The following is a 16,335-nucleotide window of genomic DNA, read 5'->3' as shown; positions in this document are numbered from 1 at the left end:
GAGGAAACCGGAGCAAACCCACGCAGACACGGGGAGAACATGCGGTCTCCACACAGACAGCGGCCCAAGCCGGGAATCGAACCCGGGTCCCTGACGCTGCGAGGCAGCAGTGCTAACCCACTGTGCCACTGTGCTGCCTGTTAGAGAGAAGGGAATGGCAGGAGAGAGGGTGAGAGAGTGCTGGGAGGAAGCGAGGGTGGAGCATTTGGACTGTCCTGAGACAGTGAATCTGAATAGCGCCCAGGCTGTGGAGCTGGGGACCGAGACAGGACACGGGTTTGGCAATTTCGCAAACTCCAACTGCTCCTTCCGGGTGAGTGCCGGGTTTCCCTGGGTGGGATACCGGGGGGATTGCTTGTCACAGGGGTCCAGATCAGAGTGGCCAAACCTCAGCTGGCTATCAACAGACTGGATGTGGGGATAGCAGACCCCCATCACCCACCCCCACACCCTCCCACTCCACCCTGCCCACACCCGGGGCTTTGGGGATAGGATGGGGGAAAGCGCCTGGGCAAGGTACTCTGTCAGAGAGAGTCAGTGCAGACTCGATGGGCAGAATGGCCTCCTTCTACACTGTAAGGATTTATGATCCAGCTGGGATCAGACATAACTGTCTACTAATTATTGCTGGTATTTGTGGGATCTTGCTGTGTACTGATTGGGTGACTGCTTCCTACACTGTAACAGTAACTACACTTCAACAGGTACCTGTCCTGGGAGCTGCTGAAATAATAACAGATGCTGTTAGGGTGTCTCGCCCTCCCTCCCCTCCACCCCTCCCTCCCCCATTCCCTCTCCCTCTCTCCGGACATAGTGGCACAGTGGTTAGTATTGGTCTCTCACAGTGCCAGGGTCCCAGATTCAACTCTGGCTTCGGGTCACTATCTGTTTGCACATTCTCCCCATGTCTGCGTGGGTTTCCTCCGGGTGCTCTGGTTTCCTTCCACAGTCCAAAGATGTGCGGGTTAGGTGCGTCGGCCGTGCTAAAATTGACCCTAGTGTTGGGGGGATTAGCAGGGTAAGTAGGTGGGATTGTGGTCGGTACAGACTCGATGGGCCGTATGGCCTCTGTCCTGTTGGGATTCAATGAAGATTCTTTGATTCTTCCGGCCCCTTCCTCTCTGTCTCCCGTTCCCACTCCCCATCTCCCTCTCCCTCTGCCCAATCCAGCGCTCCGTCCCCACAGTGCTGGGATAGAGAACATCAATCTCTGCATTCCAGACAAACTGGACGGTTGAGCTCAGGTAAATTAAGCAACTTTGTCAACCCAACTCTAACCGAGGGACGGAGGGACAGGAACTTGATTAAACGCAAGGGTTTTTGTCGCTCTTTCGAATGAATGAAAGGTTAGAAAGTAAATTGTTAGAAACTCACAAACTCCAAGAACAGCAGGATTGTCCTGTTCCTCCGCTCGCCCGGTTCTGTCCTGCTACCCCCCACCCCCCCAGCGGTGTGCTTGCTCCCTCAGAGCTGGTGGCCCATTTCTCCAGAGGCATCAATTACTGGCTGGAGTTTGGGGTTTTTTTGGAATTCCTGTCGCTGTGGCAAACCACAGTCCTTCCGCCTGCTGGTTTTTCAGAGCCACAGGCAGCACGTGACCTGCTCCGTCTCTATCAGCATCTCCAAGCGGGGACAGTATAAATGGAGAGGAATCTGCCCTGAACCCTCAGAGCTCAGAGTGTAGCCCACCTCAGACTGAGCAAGGCCAGCCAGCGGAGACAACGAGCCACAGAAACCATGAGGGTCTTACTGGTCATCGCCCTGCTGGGGATCCTGGCCACCTGCCACTGCAGACGTGAGTGACCTTATTTCAAACTGAACTCTCTTCCAGCCCGCCAGTCGGGAGTCAGTGACCATCGCCGTGTCTGCTCACTGCTTACCTGCTGTGTGCCGTATATCCAAATTTAGTGGGATTGGACAGTGTTACAGAGTCAGAGAGGTTTACAGCATGGAAACAGGCCCTTCGGCCCAACTTGTCCATGCTGTCCTTTTTTTAACCCCTAAGCTAATCCCAATTGTCCGTATTTGGCCCGTATCCCTCTGCACCCATCGTACCCATGTAACTGTCTAAACACTTCTTAAAAGACAAAATTGTACCTGCCTCTACTCCTGCCTCTGGCAGCTTGTTCCAGACACTCACCACCCTCTGTGTGAAAAAAATTGCCCCTCTGAACACTTTCCTATCTCTCCCCTCTCACCTTAAACCTGTGCCCTTTACTTTTAGGCTCCCCTACCTTTGGGAAAAGATATTGACTATCTCATTGATCTGTGCCCCTCATTGTTTTATAGACCTCTGTAAAATAGCAGCCTATAAAATAATGAGGGGAACTTGTGTTGGAAACTTGAAAGGCCGTGGCTTTACTTTTGATGCAGCAATGCAGGTTATGGGCGGGATTTTACAGGCTCGCTTCACCCGAGTCCGGAAAATCCCGCCCAAAGTCACCAGAACTTCCCATTGCCCGCCTCTCATCCGCTCCGATTCCCACGGCAGGCAGGACAGTGGAATTGTGGTGTACAGGTCACAGCGAGTGTTAATAACCCAAATACACAGCCTCTCTCCAACTCAGGTCTCCTTGCTGGCTTCAGTACTGAGGGAGTGCTGCACTGTCAGAGGGTCAGTGCTGAGGGAGCGCCGCACTGTCAGAGGGTCAGTGCTGAGGGAGCGCCGCACTGTCAGAGGGTCAGTACTGAGGGAGTGCCGCACTGTCAGAGGGTCAGTGCTGAGGGAGTGCCGTACTGTCAGAGGGTCAGTGCTGAGGGAGTGCCGCACTGTCAGAGGGTCAGTACTGAGGGAGTGCCGCACTGTCAGAGGGTCAGTACTGAGGGAGTGCCGCACTGTCAGAGGGTCAGTGCTGAGGGAGTGCCGCACTGTCAGAGGGTCAGTACTGAGGGAGTGCCGCACTGTCAGAGGGTCAGTACTGAGGGAGCGCCGCACTGTCAGAGGGTCAGTGCTGAGGGAGCGCCGCACTGTCAGAGGGTCAGTACTGAGGGAGTGCCGCACTGTCAGAGGGTCAGTGCTGAGGGAGTGCCGTACTGTCAGAGGGTCAGTGCTGAGGGAGTGCCGCACTGTCAGAGGGTCAGTACTGAGGGAGTGCCGCACTGTCAGAGGGTCAGTACTGAGGGAGTGCCGCACTGTCAGAGGGTCAGTGCTGAGGGAGTGCCGCACTGTCAGAGGGTCAGTGCTGAGGGAGTGCCGCACTGTCAGAGGGTCAGTGCTGAGGGAGTGCCGCACTGTCAGAGGGTCAGTGCTGAGGGAGTGCCGCACTGTCAGAGGGTCAGTGCTGAGGGAGTGCCGCACTGTCAGAGGGTCAGTGCTGAGGGAGTGCCGCACTGTCAGAGGGTCAGTGCTGAGGGAGTGCCACACTGTCAGAGGGTCAGTACTGAGGGAGTGCCGCACTGTCAGAGGGTCAGTGCTGAGGGAGTGCCACACTGTCAGAGGTGGTGTGAAAGGTGCTGCGATTTGATGGAAGTTCTCCCAGTGAAATATTCTGGGAGATATTTATTCCTCAACTAACATCATTGCAAAAAGTGGTCGATCTGATCAGTGTCACAGTGTTGTCTGAAGGATCTTGCTGTGCAGTGGTTCCTGATTCCACCCACACAGAAATGCACACACTGACACGCACACAAATACAGACACACACCCACACACAAACACACACACAAGAAAGCTCCGCACTGTGTGAGTGGCTCTGTTCAGAAGCTTCACAGCATGAGATCAAGCTATTTCCTTTTTTGAAGATGAAAATAGCCTCTGGGTCTGGTTCGGAGACGCGGGGAGGACAGAGCGAGGCTGTGGAACCTGCCTGGAAATACAAGGCATGGTCCTGTTGCTGCTCCAGGTCAGAGACCCCCACCCTCTCCCACTCCTGATGTGGGAGCGGGGAGTGATTTGCCTGGGAGTTGTGATCAGATCACCTTTAACTGGGTCTGGACCAGGAATTCTGTTTAACTGGCACAGAAATCTCAGACAATGAACCTGATTTTATTCCAAATGGAACTCAGTGTGTCTAATTCTGAATTCTTTATAAATTCCAATCCTCTTTTTGAATTGTTGTAGAATCCCTACAGTGCAGAAGGAGGCCATTTGGCCCATCGAGTCTGTACTGACCACTATCCCACACAGGCCCTATCCCTATAACCTCATGCATTTACCCCAACTAATCCCCCTGACACGAAGGGGAAATTTAGCATGGCCAATCCACCTAACCTGCACATCTTACATTAACACTGCAATGAAGTTACTGTGAAAATCCCCTAGTCGCCACACTCTGGCACCTGTTCGGGTACACTGAGGGAGAACTTAGCACGGCCAATGCAGCCTAACCTACACGTCTTTCAGACTGCGGGGGAGAAACCAGAGCACCCGGAGGAAACCCACGCAGACACGGGGAGAATGTGCAAACTCCGCACAGACAGTGACTCAAGCTGGGTATCGAACCCAGGTCTCTGGCACTGTGAGGCAGCAGTGCTAACCACTGTGCCACCGCTGATATCGCTCCTCTAGGAACTGACTCTGAACTTATATTCATACCCCCGGATTTTAATCCTCTGACAGAAGAAATGATTTCTCTACATTCACCACCATGACCTGATCCTCAACTCAAGGATTTCCAGACAGTTTACACAAACTCACTTCATAATTTAACTGTAGTGATTGACAAATAGATATGAGTCACCACGCCCTGCCCTTGTCCTGTTCCTGGGACAGTATGGCCAATATACCAAACCCACATATATTTGGACAGTAAGGGACAATTTAGCATGGCCAATCCACTCAGACTGCACATCTGACAAAAGATCATGAATGAAGCCCAGTCCATCACACAAACCAGCCTCCCATCCATTGACTCCGTCTACACTTCCCACTGCCTCAGCAAAGCAGCCAGAATAATCAAGGACCCCACACACTCCGGACATTCTCTCTTCCACCTTCTTCCGTCAGGAAAAAGATACAAAAGTCTGAGGTCCCGTACCGACCGACTCAAGAACAGTTTCTTCCCTGCTGCTGTCAGACTTTTGAATGGACTTACCTCGCATTAAGTTGATCTTTCTCTGCACCCTCGCTGTGACTGTAACACTAAATTCCGCACTGTCTCCTTTCCTTCTCTATGAACGGTATGTTTAGTCTGTACAGTGCGCAAGAAACAATACTTTTCACTGTATGTTAATACATGTGACAATAATAAATCAAATCGAGTCTTTGGACTGTGGGAGGAAACCACAGCACCCGGAGGAAACCCACACAGATACTGGGAGAACATGCAGACTCCCCACAGACAGTGACCCAAGCCAGGATTTGAACCCGGGTCCTGAGTTCGATTCCTAGCTTGGGTCACTGTCTGTGTGGAGTTTGCACATTCTCCCCATGTCTGCGTGGGTTTCCTCCGGGTGCTCTGGTTTCCTCCCACAGTCTGAAAGGCTGTGCAGGTTAGGGTGCATCGGCCGTGCTAAATTCTCCCTCAGTGTAACCGGAACAGGTGCCGGAGTGTGGCGATTAGGGGATTTTCACAGTGACTTCACTGCAGTGTTAATGTAAGCCAGCTTGTGCCATTAAAACATTGTAATGTTAGTATAGAACATTTTCTAGTGGGGGGTAAGGCTGCAGACCGCTACTTTGTACTTTGGCGTTTCAGACTGTGACCTGGGCTATTTCTCTTTTCAGATATTGGCCACGCTATCGCACGGCGCAGTGCCGAGAGTGGCAGCAACGAGTGGAAGGGAAATGGTGGCAACAGTGACAGTGATGAGTACAGCAAGAGATATGGCAATGGGTACAATGGTTACGGCACTTGGTATGGCAATGGTTACGGCAATGGTTACGGCAATGGGTATGGCAATGGATACGGCAATGGATATGACAATGGGTACGGTAATGGGTACGGTAATGGGTACGGTAATGGGTACAGTAATGGCCATGACAACGGTTACAGCAACGGAGACACTGGTGACGGCAGTGAGAGCAGTGATAGTGACAGCAATGGTGAGTGCACACAGTTACTTTTCTCAGTTCCTTTGGTAACCGTTAGTGGGTGTTTGAGATCTGACCCCAGACTGGGTCATGCGAGTGCGGCCTTGCCAGGGCAACACTGCACCCAATGTGGTGCTGACCAGTCAGCTCCTGGCTGAAGGCTGATGGCTGGGCCGTGGACACCGGGTATAACGCAGACTGTGCCGGCTGCTGTCAGTAACTTCCCATTTCCAAACTCTTCCATTTCAGAGCCCAACGGAAATGGGAACGGCGCTGGCAACGGATATGACGTTGGAGCTGGGAATGGAGACTGGAACGGATACGGTGATGGGAACGGACACGGCAAAGGCAACGGAGACTGGAATGGACACGGGAATGGGAATGAAGTCGGGAACGGACACAGGAATGGAGATTGGAATGGCAAAGGAGACTGGAATGGAAACGGAGGCTGGAATGGAAACGGAGACGGGAATGGCAATGGAGGCTGGAATGGAAACGGAGACTGGAAAGGCAATGGAGGCTGGAATGGAAACGGAGACGGGAAAGGCAATGGAGGCTGGAATGGAAATGGAGGCTGGAATGGAAACGGAGATGGGAATGGAAACGGAGACGGGAAAGGCAATGGAGGCTGGAATGGCAATGGAGGCTGGAATGGAAATGGAGGCTGGAATGGAAACGGAGATGGGAATGGAAACGGAGACGGGAAAGGCAATGGAGGCTGGAATGGCAATGGAGGCTGGAATGGAAATGGCAATGGAGATGCCAATGGATACCATGAGAACGGAATCGAAAATGGCAATGGGAATGGCGATGGGAATGGCGATGGAGATGGAGGTATGTGTGTGAGTGTGTGTGTGCATATTGGTCAGAAATGGAAAAGTATCAACCCCAAAGCTTCCCAAACTCTGTTTGAGGTCAATTCTCAAAATATTCACAGGAGTTTTAGTTGTTGCAAATTTGGTGGCACGGTGGCACAGTGGTTAGCATTGCTGCCTCACAGCACCAGAGACCCAGGTTCAATTCCTGGCTCAGGTCACTGTCTGTGTGGAGTTTATATGTTGTCTGCATGGGTTTCCTCTGGGTGCTCCGGTTTCCTCCCACAGTCCGAAAGACGTGCTGGTTTAGGGTGCATTGGCCGTTAGTGTACCCGAACAGGCACTGGAGTGAGCCCGGACCCCTGAGGGATCGAGGCAGCTGGAACAGGGAATGGGCCATTAGCCAGATTTAGCAATCCAGCAAAAATTAAAACAAAGTGAGACTCGAAGATAAAAGCAAATTACTGTGGATGCTGGAATCTGGAAAATCTCAGCGGGTCTGACAGCGTCTGGGGAGAGAGAATAGAGCCAATGTTTCCAGTCTGGATGATCCTTTTCCAGAGCTCTGATCCCTCTCCACAGAAGCTGTCAAACCCACTGAGATTTTCCAGCATTTTCTGTTTTTGTGAAGTTTGTGTTTAATTCCCACCAAACTCAGGGAAGAGCAGTGTGGTTTGACATGGGAAAACCTTCAGGAGTGCCGGGAATGCTGGGGTTGGGGGTACAGCAGTGGGAGTGCGGGGGAAACTGGGGTTGGGGGTACAGCAGTGGGAGTGCGGGAGGGGCTGGGGTTGGGGGTACAGCAGTGGGAGTGCGGGAGGGGCTGGGGTTGGGGGTACAGCAGCGGGAGTGTGGGGGGGGCTGGGGTTGGGGGTACAGCAGCAGGAGTGCTGGGGATGCTGGGGTTGGGGGTATAGCAGTGGGAGTGCGGGAGGGGCTGGGGTTGGGGGTATAGCAGCAGGAGTGTGGGGGGGGCTGGGGTTGGGGGTACAGCAGTGGGAGTGCGGGAGGGGCTGGGGTTGGGGGTACAGCAGTGGGAGTGTGGGGGGGGCTGGGGTTGGGGGTACAGCAGTGGGAGTGCGGGGGGGACTGGGGTTGGGGGTACAGCAGTGGGAGTGTGGGGGGGGCTGGGGTTGGGGGTATAGCAGTGGGAGTGCGGGGGGGGCTGGGGTTGGGGGTACAGCAGTGGGAGTGTGGGGGAAACTGGGGTTGGGGGTACAGCAGTGGGAGTGTGGGGGGGGCTGGGGTTGGGGGTACAGCAGTGGGAGTGTGGGGGGGGCTGGGGTTGGGGGTACAGCAGTGGGAGTGTGGGGGGGGCTGGGGTTGGGGGTATAGCAGTGGGAGTGCGGGGGGGGCTGGGGTTGGGGGTACAGCAGTGGGAGTGTGGGGGAAACTGGGGTTGGGGGTACAGCAGTGGGAGTGTGGGGGGGGCTGGGGTTGGGGGTACAGCAGTGGGAGTGTGGGGGGGGCTGGGGTTGGGGGTATAGCAGTGGGAGTGTGGGGGGGGCTGGGGTTGGGGGTACAGCAGTGGGAGTGTGGGGGGGGCTGGGGTTGGGGGTACAGCAGTGGGAGTGTGGGGGGGGCTGGGGTTGGGGGTATAGCAGTGGGAGTGTGGGGGGGGGGCAAGATTATGAGGGGCATGGACAGAGTGGATAGTCAGAAGCTTTTTCCCAGGGTGGAAGAGTCAATTACTGGGGGCACAGGTTTAAGGTGCGAGGGGCAAGGTTTAACGGAGATGTAGGAGGCAGATTTTTGTACAGAGGGTAGTGGGTGCCTGGAACTCACTGCCGGGGGAGGGAGAGGGAGCGGATACGGTAGTGACTTTTAAAGGGACGTCTTGACAAATACATGAGTAGGATGGGAATAGAGGGATATGGTCCCCAGAAGGGTGGGGGGTTTTAGTTCAGTCGGGGCAGCATGGTCGGTGCAGGCTTGGAGGGCCGAAGGGCCTGTTCCTGTGCTGTAAATTTCTTTGTTCTTTGTACCTCTGGCAGCTTGTTCCAGACACTCACCACCCTCTGTGTGAAACAATTGCCCCTCTGGACACTTTTGTATCTCTCCCCTCTCACCTTAAACCTCTGCCCTCTAGTTTTAGGCTCCCCTATCTTTGGGAAAAGATATTGACTATCTAGCTGATCTGTGCCCCTCATTATTTTATAGACCTCTATAAGATCACCCCTCAGCCTCCTACACTCCAGAGAGTAAAAAGTCCCAGTCTTTCCAGCCTCTCCTTATAACATAAACCATCAGGTCCCGGTAGCATTCTGGTAAATTATTTCTGCTCTCTTTCTAGTTTAATAATATCCTTTTTATAGTAGAGTGATGTGGAGGTGCTGGTGTTGGACTGGGGTAAACACAGTACGAAGTCTCACAACACCAGGTTAAAGTCCAACAGGTTTATTTGGTAGCAAAAGCCACTAGCTTTCGGAGCGCTGCCCCTTCATCAAGTAACAGAACTCCCACTTACCTGATGAAGGAGCGGTGCTCTGAAAGCTTGTGCTACCAAATAAACCTGTTAGACTTTAACCTGGTGTTGTGAGACTTTTTACTATAATAGTGACCAGAACAGTATTCCAAGTGTAGCCTTACCAATGTCTTCTACTTACAGAATATCTTAAGATTTTCCTACTTTTACCAGCCAGGCATTTCTTAAATCCCCTCTTTGCTCTTCCAATTGATTTTTTTAAGCTCCATCCTGCACTTTCTGTACTCCACTAATGCCTCCGCAGATTTACTCCCCTTATACTTGTTAAAAGCTTCTCTTTTCCTTCTCCTGAATGTCCCTGGTCATTTGCAGTTCTCTGTGTTTGTTGCACCTTCCTACTACCTGAGAGGGAACATGTCGATCCTTCCCCCCCGTCCCCATTTCATCTTTGAACACCCCCCCCCACCGCTTTTCTATAGATTTTACCCACAAGTAACTCGTTCCAGTCTACTTTGGCCAGATCCTGCCTAATTTTGTTAAAATCTACACTCCCTCTAATCTAAAATCTTTTTTCTGCAACTTGTCAATTTCTTTGTCCAAAACAAATTTGAATTGAACCGCATTGTGGTCGCTATCACCAAAATGCTCCCCCACCAACCACCAGTCTGGCTTCATTCCCCAGAATTAGGTCCAGCATAGCTCCTTCCGTTGTTGGATCTGCGACATGTTAACCGAAGAAGTTTTCCTGTGTACATATATAACATGGCAGCACACCAGCCCGGTTAGTGTATGGTAAGATCCAACACCCTCTTTTGTAAGGCTCTAAACTCAAGCAATTACAAGCACCTTTGGGGGAGGCGATATCCTAGTGGTATTATCACTAGGTTATTAATCCAGAAACTCAGCTAATGTTCGAATCCCACCACGGCAGATGGCGGAATTTGAATTCAATAAAAAATATCTGGAATTAAGTATCTACTAATGACCATGAAACCATTGTCGGAAAAACCCATCTGGTTCATTAATGTCCTTTAGGGAAGGAAATCTGCTGTCCTTACCTGGTCTGGCCTACATGTGACTCCAGAGCCATAGCAATGTGGTTGACTCTCAACTGCCCTCAGGCAATTAGGGATGAGCAATAAATGCCAAACAGCAACGCCCATGTCCCACGAATAACAAAAAAAAATTCTAGGATAATTGGGGAAGAATCGGGAATGGGGATGAGGAGAAATGATTTTTTACAGGCAGTGAGTTGTTGTGATCTGGAAGGTGGGAACTTTCAAAAGAGGAGTTGGGTTAAGATTTGAAAATGTAAACAAAATCTAGCTTTCGAGAAAGAGTAGAGAAATGGGATGAACTGGATTGCTCTTCTGGAGAGCTAGCACAAGGGCAATGGACCAAATGGCCTCCCTGTGTTGTGTGTGATTTGACAATATTCAGTATTGGATGCAATGGATTGCAAGATGGCCACAAGTTGACTTACACCTCCTTTACCTGGTGGGTCCCTGGGGTTCCTAACCCTAACACACACCTCACTCCCACTGAAACCTAAGTAGCTAGATCAGCAGAGGCTGCTCTGCTCTGTGAAAGGCAGCCTGTAATTTAAAGTAGGGTTGATCTAATGAAAGGTGATTTGATTTGATTTACTATTGTCACATGTATTAACATACAGTGAAAAGTATTGTTTCTTGCGCACTATACAGACTAAGCATACCATTCATAGAGTACATAGGGAGCAAGGCAAGAGGAGTGTGCAGAATGTAGTGTTACAGTCACAGCGAGGGTGTAGGGAAAGATCAGCTTAATGTGAGGTAGGTCCATTCAAAAGTCTGACAGCAGCAGGGAAGAAGCTGTTCTTGAGTCGGTCGGTACGGGACCTCAGACTTTTGTATCTCTTTCCTGACGGAAGAAGGTGGAAGAGAGAATGTCCGGGGTGTGTGGGGTCCTTAATTATACTGGTTGCTTTGCCGAGGCAGCGGGAAGTGTAGACAGAGTCAATGGATGGGAGGCTGGTTTGTGTGATGGATTGGGGCTACATTCACAACCTTTTGTAGTTCCTTGCGGTCTTGGGCAGAGCAGGAGCCCAGACCGAGCTGTGATCCAACCAGAAAGGATGCTTTCTATGGGGCTTCTGTAAAAGTTGGTGAGAGTCGTAGCGGACATGCCAAATTTCCTTAGTCTTCTAAGAAAGTCGAGGCGTTGGTGGACTTTCTTGAAGTGAGATGCAGAGCTGAGGTGTTTGGGTGGGGAAAGGGTGGGTATAAGGCTGTGATCGTGGAGGAGGGGGTGTATGTGGAGCATTTACTGTGCCGGGGGCTGAAGGTGAGGGAACTGCAGCAAACACTTTAGAATCAGAGTGTACGAGGAGTTTCCATTGTACAATAGTTGAAGAGGGGAATCATTTGCTGATGTCCAGGAACTCAATACTTACCCAGTTCAGAATATCAGGCTTCTTGCAAGAACAACTTGCATTGTTATAGCGCCTTTAACATTGTAAAATATCCCAAGATGCTTCAACAAAGTGCATAACAAACCTAACAGCCAATCACATAGGAGGACATCAGGGTAGGTAAGCAAAAGCTTGGTTAGGGAGGTAGGTTTTAAGAAATGTCTTAAACGTGCAGAGAGAGTCCTAGAAAGTTTAAGGAGGGAATTCCTGAGGGCTAGGCTCCTCCTGAAGGGCCGAATGGGAATGGTTTTGAGCTCTGTATTGTTTCTGTGTCGATTCCTGCGGTGTAAGGACTGAGTGACTGAGAGAAGATCCACTCCACGTTTACCGTACTCTGCAGCTGGAATATCCCATTAAATCCCAATTTCCAGACATTCCATAGCTGACATATTGTAAAATAATCTCCCCTTCAAAATATATTCACACTGACCAACCCCAGGAACCAAACATAATATTTGCTCAATGTTGTTTTGAAGGTGCTGCAGCTGCAGATTCCAGTGATTCAAGTGATTCCAGCGATTCAAGTGATTCCAGCGATTCAAGTGATTCCAGTGACTCCAGCGATTCAAGTGATTCCAGCGATTCCAGTGACTCCAGCGATTCAGGTGACTCCAGTGACTCCAGTGACAGCAGTGACTCCAGTGATTCTAGTGACTCCAGTGATAGCAGTGATTCCAGCGATAGCAGTGACTCCAGCGATAGCAGTGACTCCAGCGATTCCAGTGACTCCAGCGATTCCAGTGACTCCAGCGATTCCAGTGATAGCAGTGATTCCAGTGATTCCAGTGATAGCAGTGACTCTAGTGATAGCAGTGATTCCAGTGATAGCAGTGATTCCAGTGACTCCAGTGACTCAGATGATTCCAGTGACTCAGGTGATTCCAGTGACTCAAGTGATTCCAGTGACTCAGACGATTCCAGTGACTCCAGTGACTCGGGTGATTCCAGTGACTCCAGTGACTCAGATGATTCCAGTGACTCCAGTGATTCCAGTGACTCAGACGATTCCAGTGACTCCAGTGACTCGGGTGATTCCAGTGACTCCAGTGACTCAGATGATTCCAGTGACTCCAGTGACTCAGATGATTCCAGTGACTCCAGTGACTCCGACGATTCCAGTGACTCAAGTGATTCCAGTGACTCCAGTGACTCCGATGATTCCAGTGACTCAGATGATTCCAGTGACTCCAGTGACTCCGACGATTCCAGTGACTCCGATGATTCCAGTGACTCAGATGACTCCAGTGACTCAGGTGATTCCAGTGACTCGGGTGATTCCAGTGACTCCAGTGATTCCAGTGATTCCAGTGACTCGGATGACTCCAGTGACTCAGGTGATTCCAGTGACTCCAGTGACTCAGATGACTCCAGTGATTCCAGTGACTCCAGTGATTCCAGTGACTCCAGTGATTCCAGTGACTCCAATGGAAACAGTAATTCGGGTAAATGCTTTAGGTTTATTAGTTGAATTTAAAAATCACGTTATGTTACCTTGAGAACAAATTTACTCCAAGACACCAAAAGAAACTGGCATCTCACTGGGATACAGTTCCTGAAGGTGCTGACTCTCACTGGGATACAGTTCCTGAAGGCGCTGGCTCTCACTGGGATCCAGTTCCTGAAGGTGCTGACTCTCACTGGGATACAGTTCCTGAAGGTGCTGACTCACACTGGGATACAGTTCCTGAAGGCGCTGGCTCTCACTGGGATCCAGTTCCTGAAGGCGCTGACTCTCACTGGGATACAGTTCCTGAAGGTGCTGACTCTCACTGGGATCCAGTTCCTGAAGGCGCTGACTCTCACTGGGATACAGTTCCTGAAGGTGCTGACTCTCACTGGGATCCAGTTCTTGAAGGCGCTGACTCTCACTGGGATACAGTTCTTGAAGGTGCTGACTCTCACTGGGATACAGTTCCTGAAGGTGCTGACTCTCACTGGGATACAGTTCCTGAAGGCGCTGACTCTCACTGGGATACAGTTCCTGAAGGTGCTGACTCTCACTGGGATCCAGTTCTTGAAGGCGCTGACTCTCACTGGGATACAGTTCCTGAAGGCGCTGACTCTCACTGGGATACAGTTCCTGAAGGTGCTGACTCTCACTGGGATACAGTTCCTGAAGGTGCTGACTCTCACTGGGATACAGTTCCCGAAGGCGCTGACTCTCATTGGGATACAGTTCCTGAAGGTGCTGACTCTCACTGGGATCCAGTTCCTGAAGGTGCTGACTCTCACTGGGATCCAGTTCCTGAAGGTGCTGACTCTCACTGGGATCCAGTTCCTGAAGGTGCTGACTCTCACTGGGATACAGTTCCTGAAGGCGCTGACTCTCACTGGGATACAGTTCCTGAAGGCGCTGACTCTCACTGGGATACAGTTCCTGAAGGTGCTGACTCTCACTGGGATACAGTTCCTGAAGGTGCTGTCTCTCACTGGGATACAGTTCCCGAAGGCGCTGACTCTCATTGGGATACAGTTCCTGAAGGTGCTGACTCTCACTGGGATCCAGTTCCTGAAGGTGCTGACTCTCACTGGGATACAGTTCCTGAAGGCGCTGACTCTCACTGGGATCCAGTTCCTGAAGGTGCTGACTCTCACTGGGATACAGTTCCTGAAGGCGCTGACTCTCACTGGGATCCAGTTCTTGAAGGCGCTGACTCTCACTGGAATCCAGATCTTGAAGGTGCTGACTCTCACTGGGATCCAGTTCCTGAAGGCGCTGACTCTCACTGGGATCCAGTTCCTGAAGGCGCTGACTCTCACTGGGATCCAGTTCCTGAAGGCGCTGACTCTCACTGGGATCCAGTTCCTGAAGGCGCTGACTCTCACTGGGATCCAGTTCTTGAAGGCGCTGACTCTCACTGGGATACAGTTCCTGAAGGCGCTGACTCTCACTGGGATACAGTTCCTGAAGGTGCTGACTCTCACTGGGATACAGTTCCTGAAGGTGCTGACTCTCACTGGGATACAGTTCCTGAAGGTGCTGACTCTCACTGGGATACAGTTCCTGAAGGCGCTGACTCTCACTGGGATACAGTTCCTGAAGGCGCTGACTCTCACTGGGATCCAGTTCCTGAAGGCGCTGACTCTCACTGGGATACAGTTCCTGAAGGCGCTGACTCTCACTGGGATACAGTTCCTGAAGGTGCTGACTCTCACTGGGATACAGTTCCTGAAGGTGCTGACTCTCACTGGGATACAGTTCCTGAAGGTGCTGACTCTCACTGGGATACAGTTCCTGAAGGCGCTGACTCTCACTGGGATACAGTTCCTGAAGGCGCTGGCTCTCACTGGGATACAGTTCCTGAAGGTGCTGACTCTCACTGGGATACAGTTCCTGAAGGTGCTGACTCTCACTGGGATACAGTTCCTGAAGGTGCTGGCTCTCACTGGGATACAGTTCCTGAAGGTGCTGACTCTCACTGGGATACAGTTCCTGAAGGTGCTGGCTCTCACTGGGATACAGTTCCTGAAGGCGCTGACTCTCACTGGGATACAGTTCCTGAAGGTGCTGACTCTCACTGGGATACAGTTCCTGAAGGTGCTGACTCTCACTGGGATACAGTTCCTGAAGATGCTGCCTCTCACTGGGATACAGTTCCTGAAGGTGCTGGCTCTCACTGGGATACAGTTCCTGAAGGTGCTGGCTCTCACTGGGATACAGTTCCTGAAGGTGCTGACTCTCACTGGGGGACAATACGTGGTACCTGCCTCAGTACCTGTCTGGGTGTTGAATGTAGTGAGTGTCCCAAGGTGGGAGGAGAAATTTGAAGGTCGGGTTTATGAGTGAGGAATGAGGATAAGGGACCTTTAATGGATTGTGACTGACCAATTGGGAGAGAGCAATGGAGGGATAATGAAATGAACACTTGATTCTGAAACAGGAACTGGCGAAGGGAAGAGATCCATTGGAGGGAGAGAGTTAAGCACTTGAGGAGGGAGGGATAGGAGAACATATTAGCGGGAGTAGATGACGAGTGATTGGAGGAGGCTTGTCTGGAACATTAATAACAGCCTGAGGCAGATGGGCCGAATGGCCTGTTTTGCTGTACATTGTGTGTAAATTTGCCTCAACACCGATTCCATCGTTCTGTCCAATCCCGGCTGTTCCCTCAGCTCCATTCGCTCTTAATGGTTTCATTGAGCACCGAGGGGGAGACCTCCAGGCCCCAACACAATGTGCATTTATATAGCACCCCAAACGTCAGGAGATGGCCAAAGGCTGTCGGGTTTATAAAAGCCTGAAGCTTCCTCAAGGGGTAGGGTTTTATGGAGGAGAGATCGATGGAGAGACGGAGAGTTCCCGGGATGGAATTCCAGAGTTTGGGGCCCTCGCTGCCAATGGTGGAATGACCGAAACTGGGGATGTACGTGATTCCGGAACCGGAAGAGCACGGAGATCCCGGGGGCTGGGGAGGTGGGGGGAAGGAGATTCCCAAGCCGGCAGAGGGCAGACCCATTCCTAGCTGCCTTACTCCGGAATGTTCCAGCACAAACAAACCCAGCGTTGATGCTGCCTTTGGGAATGTGTTTCCATCGCTCCGCCTGGACTGGATCACCAGGCGAGGGGGGGATGTGGTTCCGGGAGCTGTCCGAACGCTGATGTTCTGGAACGTTCACTGGGCTGGAGTCATTGGTTTCTCTCTCTGCACTTAAATCATAGAATCCTTACAGAGCA

The 16,335-nt window shown here is 51.5% G+C and overlaps 1 protein-coding gene across 1 annotated transcript; it reads left to right on the top strand.

Moving 5' to 3' along the window:
* Positions 1-1,690: 1,690 nt before the first annotated feature.
* Positions 1,691-13,128, top strand: LOC145361505 (uncharacterized). Its single transcript, XM_080217317.1, has 4 exons — positions 1,691-1,795; positions 5,666-5,983; positions 6,221-6,805; positions 12,137-13,128. The coding sequence occupies exons 1-4, from the start codon at positions 1,738-1,740 to the stop codon at positions 13,126-13,128; spliced, it is 1,953 nt and encodes a 650-aa protein (XP_080073443.1). The 5' UTR covers positions 1,691-1,737.
* Positions 13,129-16,335: the final 3,207 nt, after the last annotated feature.

The sequence above is a fragment of the Carcharhinus amblyrhynchos genome, chromosome 35 (assembly GCF_965287045.1).
Source record: "Carcharhinus amblyrhynchos chromosome 35, sCarAmb.v2.hapA, whole genome shotgun sequence".
Lineage (NCBI taxonomy): Eukaryota > Metazoa > Chordata > Chondrichthyes > Carcharhiniformes > Carcharhinidae > Carcharhinus > Carcharhinus amblyrhynchos.
This window is presented reverse-complemented; position numbering and strand designations above follow the sequence as displayed.

Bases quoted from the DNA above. Each gene is read 5' to 3' on its own strand.
- LOC145361505 (XM_080217317.1), top strand. From the start codon at position 1,738: ATGAGGGTCTTACTGGTCATCGCCCTGCTGGGGATCCTGGCCACCTGC. The intron at 1,796-5,665 runs GTGAGTGACCTT...TTCTCTTTTCAG, and splicing joins GGCCACCTGCCACTGCAGAC to ATATTGGCCACGCTATCGCA. The intron at 5,984-6,220 runs GTGAGTGCACAC...CTTCCATTTCAG, and splicing joins CAGTGATAGTGACAGCAATG to AGCCCAACGGAAATGGGAAC.